This window comes from Tachyglossus aculeatus, chromosome 2 (genome assembly GCF_015852505.1).
Source record: "Tachyglossus aculeatus isolate mTacAcu1 chromosome 2, mTacAcu1.pri, whole genome shotgun sequence".
NCBI classification, from domain to species: Eukaryota; Metazoa; Chordata; class Mammalia; order Monotremata; family Tachyglossidae; genus Tachyglossus; species Tachyglossus aculeatus.
In genome coordinates, this window is record NC_052067.1 from 173062340 (window position 1) to 173082625 (window position 20286).

The window sequence follows — 20286 nt, forward strand, 5'->3', positions numbered from 1 at the left end:
AATCAAGGCAGGGGTGGTTTTTTATCTTTTTTTGGTGGAAATAACTTTTCCTGCTTCCCTGAACCGTCCCTAGGCTGGTTGAAATGCGACTGACAGGCTTACAGAGGCAATGCCCAGCCGGGATCATGGGTTCTAATCCTGGCTCCTTCACTTGTCTGCTGTGTGACCTTTCGCAAGTCACTTTACTTCTCTGGGCCTCAGTTTTCTCATCTGTAAAATGGAGATGAAGACTGCGAGCCCCACGTGGGACAGGGACCGTGTCCAAACCGATTTGTTTGTATCCACCTCAGTGCTCAGTACAGTGCCCGGCACATAGTAAGCGCTTAACAAATACCACGATGATTATTATCTGAACCGTCGCTAAGCTGGTTGAAATGTGACCAACAGACTTTCTCTTACAGAGAAGAGTAAGAACTCTGGTTCTGGTGTTAATGGGCCTTTTCATTTGGAATTGGAATAATAATAGTAACAATAATGATGATGGCATTTATTAAGTGCTTACTATGTGCAAAGCACTGTTCTAAGCGTGGGGGAGATTACAAGGTGATCAATTTGTCCCACCGGAGGCTCACAGTCTTCATCCCCATTTTACAGATGAGGGAACTGAGGCATAGAGAAGTTAAGTCAATCAATCAATCAACCGTATTTATTGAGCGCTTACTGTGTGCAGAGCACTGTACTAAGTGCTTGGGAAGTACAAGTTGGCAACATATAGAGACAGCCCCTACCCAACAGTGGGCTCACAGTCTAAAAGGGGGAGACAGAGAACAAAACCAAACATACTAACAAAATAAAGTAAATAGAAAGATATGTACAAGTAAAATAGAGTAATAAATATGTACAAATATACATACATATATACAGGTGCTGTGGGGAAGGGAAGGAGGTAAGATGGGGGGATGGAGAGGGGGACGAGGGGGAGAGGAAGGAAGGGGCTCAGTCTGGGAAGGCCTCCTGGAGGAGGTGAGCCCTCAGTAGGGCTTTGAAAGAAGGAAGAGAGCTACCTAGAGAAGTTAAGTGACTTGCCCAAAGTCACACAGCTGACAATTGTCATAGGCAGGATTTGAACCCATGTCCTCTTACTCCGAAGCCCGGGCTCTTTTCACTGAGCCATGCTGGTTCTCCGGAATGAGCCGTGTACATCCTCTCCGTAGCACAGACTGTCAAAATTATAATTACAATGATGATGATGATGGTATTTGTTAAGTGCTTACTATGTGCCAGGCACTGTTCTAAGCACTGGGGTAGATACAAGGTCATCAAGTTGTTCCACGTGGGGCTCACAGTCCTAATCCCCACTTTACAGATGAGGTAACCGAGGCACAGAGAAGTGAAGTGTCTTGCCCAAAGTCATACAGCTGACAAGTGATGGAGCCGGGATTAGAACCCACGACCTCTGACTCCCAAGCCTGTTCTCTTTATGGGACTTGTTAAGATCTTACTGTGTGCCAAGTGTGCAGGCACTGAGAAGTTAAGTGACTTGTCCAAAGTCACACAGCACACAAGTGGCAGAGAAGCAGTGTGGCTCAGTGGAAAGGGCCTGGGCTTTGGAGTGGCCTCTAGCTACTATGCCATGCTGCTTCTCAACTGTACTATTGTTTGAATTCCCCCCACTTCCAAAGATCCACTCTGCATGGGAAGGGAATGTGTCTGTTTGTGAATCTCAACTTTCCAAGGGCCCTGGGGGAGACGTCACTGCACTCTGCGGCTGTTTAATAAATGCAACTGTTTCTTCTACTACTCCTACTGCTACTAGAGAAGTAGCGTGGCTCAGTGGAAAGAGCCCGGGCTTTGGAGTCAGAGGTCGTGGGTTCGAATCCCGCTCCACCACATGTCTGCTGTGTGACCTTGGGCAAGTCACTTAACTTCTCTGAGCCTCAGTTATCTCATCTGTAAAATGGGGATTAAGACTGTGAGCCCCACGTGGGACAACTTGATCACCTTGTATCCCCCCCCAGCGCTTAGAACTGTGCTCTGCACATAGTAAGCGCTTAACAAATGCCATTATTATTATTATTACTAGAGAAAATTGTGGCTTAGTGGAAAGAGCCTGGGCTTGGGAGTAAGAGGACATGAGTTCTAATCCTGGCTCCGCCGCTTGTCTGCTGTGTGACCTTGGGCAAGTCTTTCCACTTCTCTGGACCTCAATTCCCTCATCTGTAAAATGGGGATTAAGACTGTGAGCCCCACGTGAGACACCCTGATTACCTTGTATCTACCCCAGCGCTTAGTACAGTGCCTGACACAGAGTAAGTGCTTAACAAATATTACAATTATTATTACTATTATTATTATTTTGAGCATAGGCCAGGGAGACAGAAGACCTAGATTCTAATCCTGACTCTGCCACTTTTTTCACGATAATTATTAAGCACTTTTGATGTGTTAAACACTTTTCTGAGCCCAAGGGTAGGTACAAAGTTAAATTCACCAAGTTAGTGGAATACGTTAAGGCATTTTAGACCTTATATAGTCAGCGTATGTGGGAATGAAACTGGAATTTCATCCAGAGAAATAGATCCACTGGGCAAGCTTTTCTTTGTTCAAACTCCAAAAAAAAAAGTCAGTCAGTCTAGAAGAAATGGATGAGGGAGTCAATAGTGTTTATTGAGAGTAATTTACAAAGAGCAGAAGCAAGAGGATGCCTGATCTTGAGGTCTGCAGAAGAAAAAATATGGCAGCTTGAAATAGAATAAATAAGTGAATATATGATCGCATGTACATTATATACAAAAGTGCAGAATTTATCAATGCAAAACTACAAGGAGAGGCAGCTGGATTGTTATGACTGGAAGCGTTGGGAGTTGATCCGGGAAGGCTTCTTGGAGGAGGTGGAATTTCAAGAGTTCGTTGAAGATGGGGAGAGTTGCAGTCTGGCAGATATGGGTGAACATTCCAACCAGCCTCTACATCCCCCCAAAATGCAACTCTATTTCCCTTCTCCAGGACAGATGGTGCAGGGCCAGCCTGCAGGGTGGAGCATGGAGGAAGAAGTGGCCTTAATACTAATGATAACGACAATAATTATGGTATTTGTTAAGCGCTTACTATGTGCCTAGGCAATGTTCTAAGCGCTGGGGTAGATACAAGGTAACCAGGTTGTCCGACGTGGGGCTCACAGTCTTTATCCCCATTTGACAGATGAGGTAACTGAGGCCCAGATAAATTTAGTGGCTTGCCCAAGAGGTTACACAGCAGACAAGTGGAGAAGCCGGGATTAGAACCCATGACCTCTGATATATCTCTGATACTCTCAGCTTTAAGACTCTCCATCCCCTCGCCCCATCCTACCTCATGTCCCTTCTCTCCTTCTCCAGCCCAGCCCGCACCCTCCACTCCTCTGCTGCCGCTCACCTCCTCACTCTACCTCGTTCTCGCCTGTCCCGCCGTCGACCCCCAGCCCACGTTGTCCCCCTGGCCCAGAATGCCCTCCCTCCACACATCCTCCAAGTTAGCTCTCTTCCTCCCTTCAAAGCCCTACTGAGAGCTCACCTCCCCCAGGAGGCCTTCCCAGACTGAGCCCCCTTTTTCGTCTCCTCCTCCCCATCCTCCTCACCCTACCTCCTTCCCCTCCCCACAGCACCTGTATATATGTTTGTACAGATTTATTACTCTATTTATTTTACGTGTACATATTTACTATTCTATTTATTTTGTTAATGATGTGCATCTAGCTTTACTTCTATTTATTCTGGTGACTTGGCACCTGTCCACATGTTTTGTTTTGTTGTCTGTCTCCCCCTTCTAGACTGTGAGCCCATTGTTGGTTAGGGACTGTCTCTGTATGTTGCCATCTTGTACTTTCCAAGCGATTAGTACAGTGCTCTGCACACAGTAAGTGCTCAATAAATGCAATTGAATGAATGAATTAATGAATACCCACACTCTTGCCACTAGGCCAGCCTGAGAGGATGGTAACTATGGTACCCGACAAGCCCGTTTACCCTGTTCCTCGATCTCTACTATCTCGCCGCCAATCTCTCACCCATGTCCTGCCTCTGTCCTGGAATGCCCTCCCTCCTCAAATCCCACAGACAATGACTCTCCCTTCCTTCAAAGCCTCATTGAAAGCCCATCTCCTCCAAGAGGCCTTCCCTGATTAAGCCTCCCTTTCCTCTTCTCCCATTCCGTTCTGCGTTACCTTGATTTGCTCCCTTTATTCATTCCCCCTCCCAGCCCCACACCACTCATTTCCACAAATGTCACTTATTTATTTATTTCTATTAGTATCTGTCTACCCCTCCAGACTGTAAGCTCATTGCGGGCAGGGAATGTGTTTGTTTGAATGTGTTTACAAGCCTGGAAACTTGGTGTCATCCTCGGCTCCGCTCTCTCGTTCACCCCACACATCCAGTCCGTCACCAAAACCTGCCGGTCTCACCTCTGCAACATCGCCAAGATCTGCCCTTTCCTCTCCATCCAAACTGCTACCTTGCTGGTTCAATCTCTCATCCTGTCCCGACTGGATTACTGCATCAGCCTCCTCTTTGATCTCCCACCCTCTGTCTCTCCCCACTTCAGTCTATACTTCACTCTGCTGCCCGGATTATCTCTGTGCAGACATGCTCTGGGCATGTCATTCCCCTTCTCAAAAATCTCCAGTGGTTGCCTGTCAACCTAAGAATCAAGCAAAAACTCCTCACTCTCTGTTTCAAGACTCTCCATCCCCTCACCCCCTCCTACCTCACCTCCCTTCTCTCCTTCTCCAGCCCAGCCCGCACCCTCTGCTCCTCTGCTGCTAACCTCTTCAGTGTACCTCATTTTCGCCTGTCCCACCATCGACCCCCAGCCCACATCATCCCCCTGGCCTGGAATGCCCTCCCTCCACACATCTGCCAAGCTAGCTCTCTTCCTCCCTTCAAAGCCCTACTGAGACCTCACCTCCTCCAAGAGGTCTTCCGAGACCGAGCCCCCTTTTTCCTCTCTTCCTCCCCATCCCCCCTGCCCTACCTCCTTCCCCTCCCCACAGCACTTGTATATATTATACATATATTGTATAATATATATAATATATATATATATTACTGTATTTATTTTATGTGTACATATTTACTATTCTATTCATTTTGTTAATAATGTGCATATAGCTTTAATTCTATTTGTTCTGATGACTTTGACACCCATCTACATATTTTGTTTTGTTGTCTGTCTCCCCCTTCTAGACTGTGAGCCCGTTGTTGGGTAGGGACCGTCTCTATATGTTGCCAACTTGTACTTCCCAAGCACTTAGTACAGTGCTCTGCACACAGGAAGCACTCAATAAATACGATTGAATGAATGAGTGTTTATTGTTGCATTGTACTCTCCCAAGCGTTTAGTCCAGTGCTCTTCACATAGTAAGTGCTCAATAAATACAACTGAATGAATGAATGAAAGAATTAACCCCTGAATATAATATCAGTCCAGGTATATGTGGGCAGGGATTGTTTCTATTTGTTGCTGAATTGTGCTTCCCAAGTGCTTAATACAGTGCTCTGCATGCAGTAAGTACTAATTAAATTCTATTGAATTTAATAAATTCTATTTGTTAAATAAATTCTAATGAATGACCACCTTAGGAATGTGACAGTGAGAAGCAGCATGTCCTAGTGGATAGCACACAGACCTGGAAGTTGAATGGACTTGGGTTCTAATCCCACTCCTCCCCTCATCTGCTGCGTGACCTTGGGCAAGTAACTTCTCTTCTCTGGGCCTTGGTTCCCTCTCCTCTAAAATGAAGATGAAGACTATGAGAACCACGTGGGAGTGTGTCCAAACTGATTACCTAATACCTACTCCAGCGCTTAGTACCATGCTTGGCACATAGTAAGCACTCAACAAATACCATTAAATACTGCTACCAGGTTAATAGAATCACTCATCCTATCCCGCCTGGATTACTGAATGAGCCTCCTTGCTGACCTCCCAGCCTCCTGCCTCTCCCCACTCCAGTCCAAACTTCACTGCACTGTCCAGATACTTTTGCTACAGAAACATTCAGGAGACATCACCCCGCTCCTCAAAAAACTCCAGCAGTTGCCCAGCCACCTCCGCATCCAACAAAAACGTCTCATCGTTGGCTTTAAAGCAGTCCACCACCTTTCCCCCTCCAACCTCACCTCCTTTCTCTCCTTCTACAGCCCAACCCTCACACCTCACTCCTTTATTGCTAACCTTCTCACTATGCCTCTATCTTGCCTATCTCCCCTCCAACCCCTCACTGTGTAACCTTAGGCAAGTCACTTCACTTCTCCGAGCCTCAGTTCCCTCATCTCTAGGAGGCCTTCCCAGACTGAGCCCCTTCCTTCCTCTCCCCCTCGTCCCCCTCTCCATCCCCCCCATCTTACCTTCTTCCCTTCCCCACAGCACCTGTATATATGTATATATGTTTGTACATATTTATTACTCTATTTACTTATTTATTTTACTTGTACATATCTATCCTATTTATTTTATTTTGTTAGTATGTTTGGTTTTAGTCCCTGTCTCCCCCTTTTAGACTGTGAGCCCACTGTTGGGTAGGGACTGTCTCTATATGTTGCCAATCTGTACTTCCCAAGCGCTTAGTACAGTGCTCTGCACATAGTAAGCGCTCAATAAATACGATTGATTGACTGATCTCTAAAATGAGGTTGAAGACTGTGAGCCATACAAGGGACTGTGTCCAGAGACGATCTTATAACTATCCCTAGTGATCCCCTCTCAGAGTCACATCTGGAGAGTTTTCAGTCCTCTACCAGTCTCAGTTATGGGAGGGAGAATGAAGCAGAGGCCTACCCATTCCATTCCTACTTCGGCCAGTGGTTAGCAAGTGTCAGGCCATCTGCTACAAGCCAAAACTTCCCCATGCTGGGCAGCAGTGTCCTAGGACAGAGTCCAGGGCTAAGACTCACATTTACCACGCGGAAAAAGACAGTGGCAAGCCACTTCCGGATTTTTCCCAAGAAAACTCTGTGAATCCACTACCAGAACAGTTGCAGATGGAGAGCGGGGCGTTCTGGAAGAGATGTGTCCACGGAGTCGCTACGGGTCAGAAACGACTCGACAGCATAGACAATACCCCTAATAATAATATAATAGCAATGGTATTTGTTAAGTGCTTACTACATGCCAGGCTCTGTTCTAAATGCTGGGGTAGATACAAGATAATTAGGTTGGACACATTCCCTGTCCCACATAGGGCTCGCAGTCTTCATCCCCTTTTTACAGGAAATTGAGGCCCAGAGAAGTGACGCAACTTGCCCAAGGCCACAAAGTAGACAGGTGGCAGAGGCGGGATTAGAACGCATGACCTGTTCTTTCCATTAGGCCATGCTGCTTCCCCAGTACGTGCCTGGCTCATAGTGAGCGCTTAAGAAATACCAGAAAAAAAGAAAAAGTCAGGATACGGCGAGACCCTCACTGTAGTCAAAAGCGTCGGGAACGCCATGCCGTCTACACGGACTTCCTCCTCTTCCCGAAGACGTTGTTGATGAGTTTGGCCACGGACTTGGAGCCGCTGGGCCTCCGCTTGTCCCGGCCCTTGCAGGTGGCGAGGACGTCCCTGATGACCCTGGTGAAGAGGAGCTGGACCTCCTGGGCCTGGTCTGCAGTCGACAACTCGCAAAACTGACACCTGGTGTCCAGTGCCAGCTTCCGGCCTTCCTCTCGATCCACCGCCCTGGCGTGGCAAAGGTCCTGCTTGTTGCCCACTAAGTGCACCGTTGTCTCCACAGACCTGAAATCCACAAACACCAGTCATTCGTTCACTCATTCAATCATATTCAGTGAGCGCTTACCATGTGCAGAGCACTGTACTAAGCACTTGGGAAGTACAAGTCGGCAACATGTAGAGACAGTCCCTACCCAACAACGGGCTCACGGTCTAGAAGGGGGAGACAGATGACAAGACAATACAGTAGTTGGGGAAGCAGCATGGCTCAGTGGAAAGAGCCCGGGCTTTGGAGTCAGAGGTCATGGGTTCAAATCCCATCTCCGTCAACTGTCAGCTGTGTGAGTTTGGGCAAGTCACTTCACTTCTCTGGGCCTCAGTTCCCTCATCTGTAAAATGGGGATTAAGACTGTGAGCCCCCCGTGGGACAACCTGATCACTTTTAGACTGTGAGCCCACTGTTGGGTAGGGACTGTCTCTATGTGATGCCAATTTGTACTTCCCAAGCGCTTAGTACAGTGCTCTGCACATAGTAAGCGCTCAATAAATACGATTGATTGATTGATTGAACTCCCCAGCACTTAGAACAGTGCTTTGCACATAGTAAGCGCTTAATAAATGCTATTATTATTATTATTATTATTATTATTATCATTATTATTATTATTATTATGTAGACCATCTTCACCTCAGCCTACCCAGCACCCTCTGGGAGGCTGCAAAGCTTCAGGGAAAGAGCCCGGGACAGTGGGGCCTAGAGGATAAGAGGGATGCAGAAGGATGTGAGTCTTAATTCCACCTCTGCCACTTATAATAAATAACGATAGCATTTATTAAGCGCTTACTATGTGCAAAGCACTGTTCTAAGCACTGGGGAGGTTAAAAGGTGATCAGGTTGTCCCACGGGGGGCTCACAGTCTTTATCCCCATTTTACAGTTGAGGGAACTGAGGCCCAGAGAAGTGAAGTGACTTGCCCAAACTTGCCTGCTGTGTGACCTTGGGCAAGTCACTCTGCTTCTCTGTGCCTCAGTTACCTCATCTGTAGAATGGGGATTAAGACTGTGAGCCCCACGTGGGACAACCTGAGTACCTTGTATCTCCCCCAGGACTTAGAACAGTGCTTGGCACATAGTAAGCCCTTAACAAGTACCATTATTATTAAAGTCTGTCTCACCCTCTGACTGTAAACTCACTGTGGGCAGGGAGAAGCAGCGTGGCTCAGTGGAAAGAGCACGAGCTTTGAAGTTAGAGTTCATGGGTTCAACTCCTGACTCCACCAATTGTCAGCTGTGTGACTTTGGGCAAGTCACTTCACTTCTCTGTGCCTCAGTTACCTCATATGTAAAATGGGGATTAAAACTGTGAGGATTAAAATGGGGATTAAGACTGTGAGCCCCCCGTGGGACAACCTGATCACCTTGTAACCTCCCCGGGGCTTAGAACAGTGTTTTGCACATAGTAAGTGCTTAATAAATGTCATCATTATCATTATTATTATTATTATTATTATTATGTTTCTACCGGCTTTTTCATATTATACTCTCCCAAGCACTTAGTTCAATGCTTTGCCCACAGTAAGCTTTAGATAAATAAGATTGACTGATTGATAGATACAAGGTCATCAGATCAGACACAATCCCTGTCCCATACGAGGTTTCCAGGCTTAGTCGGGGGGAGGCTACACAGTGAATTCCCAATTCCAGATAAGGAAACTTAGGCCAAGAATAATCGTGACTTGCCCCTTTCCTCTGACAGGGAATCATGTCAGCTAAAAGACCAGTAGCCACTGGGAGCCTAAATCAATCAATCAATCAATCAATCATTCGTATTTATTGAGCGCTTACTGTGTGCAGAGCACTGTACTAAGCGCTTGGGAAGTACAAGTTGGCAACATATAGAGACAGTCGCCTGGAAGCTTGAATTCTGCTGCTACTGGGCTCATTGGTGTCTCTTCCCGGGAAGGGAAGCGAGGTGGAGAAATACTAGTAAATAATAATGATAGCATTTGTTAAACGCTTACTGTGTGCTAAGCGCTGTTCTAAGCGCTGGAGTAGATGCAACGTAATCAGGTTGTCCCACGTGGGGCTCGCAGTCTTAATCCCCATTTTATAAATGGGGTACCTGAGGCACAGAGAGGTGAAGTGACTTGCCCGAAGTCACACAGCTGATAAGTGGTAGAGCCGGGATTAGAACCCCGGACTTCTGACTCCCAAGCCCGGGCTCTTTCCACTAAGCCACGAGAAGCAGCACGGCCCGGTGCCTAGAGCACAGGCCTGGGAGTTAGAAGGACCTGGGTTCTAATCCTGACTCCACTGCTTCTCTGTTGTGTGACCTCAGGCAAATCACTATCACTTCACTTCTCTGGCCCTCTGTTCCCTCATTTGGAAAATGGGGATATAATAATAATAATAATGATAGCATTTATTGAGCGCTTACTATGTGCAAAGCACTGTTCTAAGCGCTGGGGAGATTACAAGGTGATCAAGTTATCCCACGGGGGGCTCACAGTCTTAATCCCCATTTTACAGATGAGGTAACTGAGGCACAGAGAAGTGAAGTGACTTGACCAAAGTCACACAGCTGACAATTGGCAGAGCTGGGATTTGAACCCATGATCTCTGACTCCAAAGCCCGGGCTCTTTCCATTGAGCCATGCTGCTTCTAATAAGACTGTGACTCATAAGATTAAGACTGTGAGCCCCACTTCTCTCCTTCTCCATCGCAGCCCGCACCCTCCGCTCCTCTGCCGCTAATTTCCTCACCGTTTAGGCCTCGTTCTCACCTGTCCCGCCATCGACCCCCGGCCCACGTCATCCCCCGGGCCTGGAATGCCCTGCTCCCTCTGCCCATCCGCCAAGCTAGCTCTCGTCCTCCCTTCAAGGCCCTACTGAGAGCTCACCTCCTCCAGGAGGCCTTCCCAGACTGAGCCCCCTCCTTCCTCTCCCCCTCCTTCCCCTCCCCACAGCACCTGTATATATGTTTGTACGTATTTATTACTCTACTTGCACATATTTACTATTCTATTTATTTTATTTTGTTAATATGTTTTGTTTTATTGTCTGTCTCCCCCTTCTAGACTGTGACCCCGCTGTTGGGTAGGGACCATCTCTATATGTTGGCAACTTGTACTTCCAAAGCGCTTAGTACGGAGCTCTGCACACAGTAAGTGCTCAATAAATATGATTGAATGAATGAATGGAGACAGGGACGGAATCCAACGCCATTTGTTTGAATCCAATGCTTAGCACAATACCTGACACACCCAATAAGTGTTGAAAAAATACCACAATTATTATTATTCTCTGTATCTTAGTTGTCTCATCTAAGTGCTTAGTACAGTGCTCTGCACACAGTAAGCGCTCAATAAATATGACTGATGATGATGATCTGGAAAAGGAGGATTAAGACTTTGAGCCCCACCTGGGACAGGTTATGTCAAAGCTGATTAGCTTGTCCTTATCTCAGGGTTTAGTACATTGCCTGGTTCTCAGTAAGCGCTCTACAGATACAATAAAAAAAAAACAACAGCAACAAATAGGCTAGATCCCCTCACCTCCTGCAGTGACCTCCCTGAGAGTCTCGTATCCAGTAGATGAGAGCCTTGGCAAAGGCAAACGAGGATTTATCGCTGATGTCGTACACGACGATGAAACCGTCCGCCCAGAGGAGCTCGTTGGCCAGGGATAACATCCCTCTCTGGAGCTGAAAGGGAAGAAACGGTTCAGAGAACATAGAAGAAGAAGAAGAAGAATATCTGTGGCATTTGTTAAGCGCTTACTATGTACCAGTAGAAAGAGTAGAAAGAGCACGGCTTGGGAGCCAGAAGTTGTGGGTTCTAATCCCGCCCCTTGTCAGCTGTGTGACTTTGAGCAAGCCATTTCACTTCTCTGGGCTTCAGTGACCTCATTCATAAATAGGGATTGAGACTGTGAGCCCCACATGGGACAGGGACTGTGTCCAACCTGATTGCCTTGTATCTACCTCAGCGCTTAGAACAGTGCTTGGCACATAGTAAAGGCTTAACAAACACCCTAATTCTTCTTATTAGTCACTTCTCTGGGCCTCAGTGACCTCACTCGTAAATAGGGATTGAGACTGTGAGCCCCATATGGGACAGGGACTGTGTCCCACCTGATTTGCTTCTATCCACCCCAGCGCTTAGTACAGTGCCCGGCACATAGTCCGCGCTTAACAAATACCACAATTATTACCATTTGGTGAGGGCTTGCTATGTGCAGAGCACCATACTAAGTGGCTGGGAGAGTCAGCGCTTAGAACAGCACTTTGCACATAGTAAGCGCTTAACAAATGCCATCATTATTATTATTATTATTATCCAATAAAGCAGACGAGGAGGTTCCAGGCTGGAGGGGGAGGTGGATTTAGGATACTGACCTGGGATCCGGCATCATAAATCTCCAGACGGAGCTGCTGTCCGTCGTGGCACAAGTTCTTGCTGTACACAGATTCTGGGAAGATAATAATAATAATAATGGCATTTATTTATTAAGTGCTTACTATGAGCAAAGCACTGTTCTAAGCGCTGGGGAGGTTACAAGGTGATCAGTTTGTCCCACAGGGGGCTCACAGTCTTCATCCCCATTTTACAGATGAGGTAACTGAGGCCCAGAGAAGTGAAGTGACCTGCCCAAAGTCAGACAGCTGACAAGTGGCGGAGCAGGATTTGAACCCATGACCTCTGACTCCAAAGCCTGGGCTCTTTCCACTGAGCCACGCTGCTTGAGAAAGAACATCTGTCAAACAGCTCTCTTCCTCCCTTCAAAGCCCTACTTAGAGCTCACCTCCTCCAGGATGCCTTCCCAGACTGAGCCCCTTTTCCTCTGCTCCTCCTCCCCTCCCCTTTGCCCCAACTCCCTCCCTCTGCTCTATCCCCTTCCCCTCCCCACAGCACTTGTGTATTTTTTATTCTATTCATTTTATTAATGATGTATATATATGTATATATATGTATATAATTCTATTTATCTATTTTGATGCTATTGATGCCTCCCCCTGGCCTGGAATGCCCTCCCTCTGCCCATCCTCCAAGCTCGCTCTCTTCCTCCCTTCAAAGCCCTACTGAGAGCTCACCTCCTCCAGGAGGCCTTCCCACACTGAGCCCCCTCCTTCCTCTCCCCCTCCTCGCCTTACCTCCTTCCCCTCCCCACAGCACCTGGATATATGTATATATGTTTGTACAGATTTATTACTCTATTTTATTTGTACATTTTTATTCTATTTATTTTATTTTGTTAATATGTTTTGTTTTGTTCTCTGTCTCCCCCTTCTAGACTGTGAGCCCGCTGTTGGAAAGGGACCGTCTCTGTATGTTGCCAGCTTGTACTTTCCAAGCGCGTAGTCCAGTGCTCTGCACCCAGTAAGCGCTCAATAAATACGATTGAATGAATGAAGAATGAATGTCTACTTGTTTCGTTGTCTGTCTCCCGCTTCTTGACTGTGAGCCCATTGTTGGGTAGGGTCTGTTGCCGAATTGTACTTCCCAAGTGCTTAGTACAGTGCTCTGCACACAGTAAGTGCTCAATAAATACGATTGAATGAACAAATGAACAAAGTAAGCACTTTTAACAAATACCATTATTATTATTATTATTATTACTATTATTATTATTATTATTATTTTCATTACTACTAAGCACTGGGATGGATGCAAACAAACCTGGTTGGACTCGATCCCTGTCCCACGAGGGGCTCACTGTCTCAATACCCATTTTACAGATGAGGTAACTGAGGCCCAGGGAAGTGTGGTTGCTCTCCCTAGGTTGCACAGCAGACATGTGGTGAGCTGGGTTTAAAACCCAGGTCCTTCTGACCCCCAGGCCCAGGATTTATCCAGATTAATTATGGAACTCTCCCAAGCGCTTAGCACAGAGCTCTGCACCCAGTAGCGCCCAGTAAATATCACCGATTGAAGAGAAATGGCCGGATTTAGCCAAAAGAACACACGCCTTGGGGGTAGGGGACCAGGGTTCTAATCCTGCCTCTGCCGCTTATCTGCTGTGTGACCTTGGTCAAGTCACTTCACTTCTCTGAGCCTCAGTGACCTTATCTGTAAAATGGGGATTAAGACTATGAGCCCCGCATGAGTCAACCTGATCCCCTTGTATCCCCCCAGCGCTTAGAACAGTGCTTTGCACATAGTAAGCACTGAACAAATGCCATCATCATTATTGTTATTATTATTCTCTGGGCCTCGACTTCCTCATCTGTAAAATGGGGACTTCAAATCTGTTGTCCCTCCCCTTAATAAGAAGTGCGGAATTTTTTAAGTGCTTACTATGTGTCAGGCACTGTACCAAGCTCTCCCTTAATACCACAAGCCCATGTAGAGCAGAGATGGTGAGATTACTGGGTAACAATAATAATAATAATAATAATGGCATTTGTTACGCATTTACTATGTGCCAAGCACTGTTCTAAGCATTGGGTAGATACAGGGTCATCAGGTTGACCCACGTGGGGCTCACAGGACAAGCAGCGTGGCTCAGTGGAAAGAGCCCGGGCTTTAAAGTCAGAGGTCATGGGTTCAAATCCCGTCTCCGCCAATTGTCAGCTGTGTGACTTTGGGCAAGTCACTTCACTTCTCTGGGCGTCAGTTCCCTCATCTGGAAAATGGGGATTAAGACTGTGAGCCCCCCCGTGGGACAACCTGATCACCTTGTAACCTCCCCAGCGCTTAGAACAGTGCTTTGCACATAGAAAGCACTTAATAAATGCCATTATCGTTATTATTATTAGCGCCTGGCCCAACCCTCGGTACAGCGCTCATCACATAGTGAGCGCAGAACTGATGGAGGGGAGGTGGGAGGTGAGGGGAGAGGGCGTTCTCCGGCGTGGGGGAGGCTTACCGATGCTGGAGGAGTATTCGCCAATGAATCTCCGGGTCAGGAAGCGCACCGTGAGGGCTGCGAAACACAGACAGACGTTCAGACAGTTCTGGTATTTGTTAAGCGCTTCCTAAGTGCCACACACTCTGGATACAAGGAAATCAGGTTGGACTCAGTCCCTGTCCTTCATGGGGCTCACGCTCTCGGTCCCCATTTTACAGATGAGGCAACTGACGCCCAGGAAATAATAATGGCAGGGATTAAGCGCTTTACTATGTGCCATCATCAATCGTATTTATTGAGCGCTTACTATGTGCAGAGCACTGTACTAAGCGCTTGGGAAGTACAAATTGGCAACATATAGAGACAGTCCCTACCCAACAGTGGGCTTACAGTCTAAAAGGGGGAGACAGAGAACAAAACCAAACATACTAACAAAATAAAATCAATAGAATAGATAGACTGTGAGCCCACTGTTGGGTAGGGACTGTCTCTATATGTTGCCAATTTGTACTTCCCAAGCGCTTAGTACAGTGCTCTGCACATAGTAAGCGCTCAATAAATACGATTGATGATGATGATATGTACAAGTAAAATAAATAAATAAATACATAAATAAATAAATAGAGTAATAAATATGTACAAACATATATGCATATATACAGGTGTATATATATATATATATACAGGTGTGTATATATATATATATATATATATATATACAGGTGTGTATATATATATATAGGCACTTTACTAAGTGCTGGGGTGGATACATGAAAATCAGGTTAGACACAGTTCCTGTCCCACGTGGGGCTCACAGTCTCAATCCCCATTTTATAGACGAGGCAACTGAGGCCCAGAGAATAATGCTAATGGCAGGTATTAAGTGCTTACTATGTGCCAGGCACTGTATTAAGCGCTGGGGTGGATACAAGCAAATCGGGTTGGATCCAGGCCCCATCCCATGTGGGGCTCACGGTCTCAATCCCCATTTTACAGATGAGGCCACTAAGACCCAGAAAATAGTAACAATGGTATTTATTAAGCGCTTTCTAAGTGACAGGCACCATACTAATTGCTGGGGTGAATACGAGCAATTTGAGTTGGACACAGTCCCTGTCCCACGTGGGGCTCACAGTCTCCATCCCCATTTTCCAGATGAGAGAACTGAAGCCCAGAGAAGTGAAGTGACTGGCCCGAGGTCACACAGCAGGCGAGTGGCGGGGGCAGAATTAGAACCCAGGTCCTTCTGACGCCCAGCCCTGGGATTTAACTACTAGACCACGCTGCATCTCGGATTTGTGCCCGCTCTTTGAAGACACCTTCAGCTCCTGTCCCTGTGGGTTGGTATTTCATTCATTCATTCATTCATTCATTCAATTGTATTTATGGAGCGCTTACTGTGTGCCGAGCACTGTACTAAGCGCTTGGGAAGTACAAGTTGGCAACATATAGAGATGGTCCCTACCCAACAGTGGGCTCACAGTCTAGAAGGGGGAGGTTTTACCCCTGTGGGGGTCCCTGGGGCGGTGAGAGGTGGGATTAAGGGGGGCAAGAAGGGCGCCTATCCTCCACCTCACCCCTCAACTTCCTCACCAACTGCTGAGCCGGATACTGTGGATGGCATCGCCTGGCACTCAACATTTGTGTCTCTGTTCACGTCCCCTCTAATTAATGACGGCATTTGTTAAGCGCTTACTATGTGTAAAGCACTGTTCTAAGCGCTGGGGAGGTTACAAGGTGATCAGGTTGTCCCACGGGGGGTTCACAGTCTTAATCCCCAGTTTACAGATGAGGGAACTGAGGCCCAGAGAAGTCAAGTGACTTGCCCAAAGTCACACAGCTGAAAATTGGCAGAGTCGGGATTTGAACCCGTGACCTCTGACTCCAAAGCCCGGGCTCTTTCCACTGAGCCACGCTATAATAATCACAATCTTGGCAATCGTTCAGCTCTTCCTATGCATCATGCTCTGTGCTAAGCGCTGGGCTTGATACACTATCAATCAACCGATCGATGGTAATAATAACGGTCAAAATCAAAATGGCATTTGTTAATTCATTCATTCATTCATTCAATCGTATTTATTGAGCGCTTACTGTGTGCAGAGCACTGTACTAAGCGCTAGGGAAGTACAAATTGGCAACATATAGAGACGGTCCCTACCCAACAGCGGGCTCACAGTCTAGAAGGGGGAAGTGAATTAAGCACTTACTATGTTTATGGCCTTGTACTAAGCGCTGGATATAAGCTAAAATAGATTTGGACACATGCCTGTCCCATGTGGGGCTCACAATCTCAATCCCCATTTTCCAGATGAGGGAACTGAGGCCCAGAGAAGGTAAGTGACTTGCCCAAAGTCACACAGCTGACAAGTGGCAGAGTCGGGATTAGAACTCAAAACCTCTGGAACCCAAGCCCGGGCTCTTTTCACTAAGCCATGCTGCTTCCCAGCGCTTAATCCAGTGGCTGGCACATAGTAAGCGCCTAACAAATACCATCATCTTCATCATTATTATTATTATTGATAAAAGCAGAATGGTCTAATAATAATAATAATAATGGCATTTATTAAGCACTTACTATGTGCAAAGCACTGTTCTAAGCGCTGGGGAGGTTACAAGGTGATCAGGTATTCCCACGGGGGGCTCACAGTCTTCATTCCCATTTTACAGATGAGGTAACTCAGGCACAAAGAAGTTAAGTTAGAGAAGCAGTGTAGCTCCGTGGAAAGAGCACAGGCTTTGGAGTCAGGGATCATGGGTTCAAATCCTGGCTCCGCCAATTGTCAGCTGTGTGACTTTGGGCAAGTCACTTAACTTCTCTATGCCTCAGTTACCTCATCTGTAAAATGGGGATGAAGACTGTGAGCCTTATGTGGGACAACCTGATCACCTAGTAACCTCTCCAGCGCTTAGAACAGTGCTTTGCACATCATAAGCACTTAATAAATGCCATTATTATTAAGTGACCTGCCCAAAGTCACACAGCTGAGAAGTGGAGGAACGGGGATTTGAACCCATGACCTCTGACTCCAAAGCCAGGGCTCTTTCCACTGAGCCACACTGCTTCTTTAGTGGCCAGAGCCTGGACCTGGGAGCAAGAAAGACCTGGCTTCTCATCCCGGCTCTGCTCCTTGTCTGCTGCATGACCTTGGGTAAGTCCCTTCACTTCTCTGTGCCTCAGTTCCCTCTTCTGCAGAATAGGAATGGAGACTGCGAGCCCCATGTGGGGCAGGGATTGTGTCCAACCCAATTACCTTAGGTCCATCCCAGCGCTTTGGGAACATAGTAAGCCTTCCCAAATAGCTTAATAGCGGCCGTCCTGGCATTCCAGCATCCTGGCACGCTGCTTAGAGAAGCAGCGCGGCTCAGTGGAAAGAGCCCGGGCTTTGGAGTCAGAGGTCACGGGTTCAAATCCCGGCTCCGCCACTTGTCAGCTGTGTGACTTTGGGCAAGTCGCTTCACTTCTCTGGGCCCCAGTTCCCTCATCTGTAAAATGGGGATGGAGACTGTGAGCCCCCGAAGGGACAGCCTCATCACCTTGTAACCTCCCCAGCGCTTAGAACAGTGCTTTGCACATTGTAATTAATATTATTATTATTATTATTCCCCGGGGCGAGGATCTCTTGGTCGAAGGACTCACCAGTCTTGCCGGCCCCAGGCCATCCCAGGACGGCCAGCTTCACGTGGCTCATCCTGTAGGGAAGATGAGGACTCCTGGGTCCTGCGGCGTTGGCAGTGGTGAGAACGGGTGAAGTTTCTCTCTCTCACCCACACAGATGTACCCAGAAGGACTGATGAGGTCTGAGGAGCAGCGGCGGCTATTTGAGCGGTGCCGGGGCGGGGGCTGTACTGACCTCTCCTCTCAGTCCCTCCCACGGCAACTGGCTGGGCGTTCCCAGGCAGCCAGATGGTCAGGGCTGGGCCTCCCCCCAGCACAGTGTCCCTTCGCCTTCCTCCCCCACGCCTCGTCTCAATCAATCAATCAATCAATCGTATTTATTGAGCGCTTACTATGTGCAGAGCACTGTACTAAGCGCTTGGGAAGTACAAATTGGCAACACATAGAGACAGTCCCTACCCAACAGTGGGCTCACAGTCTAAAAGATCTCGTCTCCTGGGATCAGGGCCTGGGCCTTGACGGTGCAGTTATGATGACGATGATGATAATGGTATTTGTAAATGGCTTAGTGACAAGAGCCCGAGCTTGGGAGTCAGAGGTCGTGGGTTCTGATCCCAGCTCTGCCACTTAATAATAATAATGGCATTTATTAAGTGCTTACTATGTGCAAAGCACTGTTCTAAGCACTGGGGAGGTTACAAGGTGATCAGGTTGTCCCACGGGGGGCTCACAGTCTTAACCCCCGTTTTACAGCTGAGGTAACTGAGGCGCAGAGAAGCTTGCCCAAAGTCACCCAGCTGACAAGTGGCAGAGCCGGGATTTGAACCCATGACCTCTGACTCCAAAGCCCGGGCTCTTTCCACTGAGCCACGCTACTTATCAGCTGTGTGACTTTGGGTAAGTCGTTTCACTTCTCTGGGCCTCAGTGACCTCATCTGGAAAACGGGGATGAAGGCTATGAGCCCCATGTGGGACAACCTGATGACCTTGTATCCCTCCCAGAGCTTAGAACAGTGCTTGGCACATTGTAAGCGCTTAACAAATACCATCATTATCATTACGTGTCGGGTGTTGTACGGAGCGCTGGGGTGGATACGAGCAACTCGGGTCAGACATGGTCCCTGTCCACTGTAGGGCTCACAGTCATTCATTCATTCATTCATGCATGCATTCAATCTATTGAGCGCTTACTGTGTGCAGAGCACTGTACTAAGCGCTTGGAAAGTACAAGTTGGCAACATAAAGAGACGGTCCCTACCCAACAACGGGCTCACAGTCCTGGCTCCATCACTTGTCAGCTGTGTGACTTTGGGCTAGTCACTTCTCTGGGCCTCAGTAACCTCATCTGTAGAATGGGGATGAAGACTGCGAGCCCCCCGTGGGACAACCTGATCATCTTGTTAACATCCCCGGTGCTTAGAACAGTGCTTTGCACATAGTAAGCACTTAATAAATGCTATCATTATTATTATTGCTATTATTATTAGAACGGGGAGACAGACAACAAAACAAACCATGTGGACAGGTGCCAAGTCATCAGAACAAATGGAATTAAAGCTGGACACGCGTCATTAACAAAATAAATAGAATAGTAAATATGTACAAGTAAAATAAATAGAGTAATAAATCTGTACAAACATATATACAGGGGCTGTGGGGAGGGGAAGGAGGTAGGGCAGGGGGATGGGGAGGGGAAGTGGAAAAAGGGGGCTCAGTCTTGATCCCCATTCGACAGATGAGGGAACTGAGGACCAGAGGAGTGAAGTGACTTGTCCAAGGTCACACAGCAGGTGTGTTGTGGAGCAGGATTAGAACCCATGATCTTCTGACTCTCAGGCCCGGGCTCTAGCCGCTAAGCTATGCTGCGGGACAGATGGACCGATGGACTACAGCGTTGGCTTCTTGCCACAGAGCCGCTCTTCATCCATCCAGCAGGGCAATCTTTTGTGCGCTTACTCTGTGCAGAGCGCTCAGTCCATCCATCAAGGCTACTTACTGAGTGCTTACTGCATGCAGAGCCATCAATCAATCCATCCATTGAGAAGCAGCATGGCCTAGTAGCTAGAGCACAGTCCTGGGAGTCAGAAGGTCATGGGTTCTAATCCCAGCTCCGCTACTTGTCCACTGTGCAAACTTGGGCGAGTCACTTCACTTCTCTGTGCCTCAATGATCTCATCTGTAAATGGGG

The 20286-nt window shown here is 47.4% G+C and overlaps 1 protein-coding gene across 1 annotated transcript; it reads right to left on the bottom strand.

The window, feature by feature from the left end:
* Positions 1-7300: 7300 nt before the first annotated feature.
* Positions 7301-18211, bottom strand: RERGL (RERG like). Its single transcript, XM_038741191.1, has 5 exons — positions 18120-18211; positions 14498-14554; positions 12027-12100; positions 11185-11333; positions 7301-7696 (listed from the first exon to the last, which is right to left on the bottom strand). Exons 1-5 carry the CDS (start codon positions 18169-18171, stop codon positions 7414-7416), a joined length of 615 nt encoding a protein of 204 aa, XP_038597119.1. The 5' UTR covers positions 18172-18211; the 3' UTR covers positions 7301-7413.
* Between the last annotated feature and the right edge of the window lie 2075 nt (positions 18212-20286).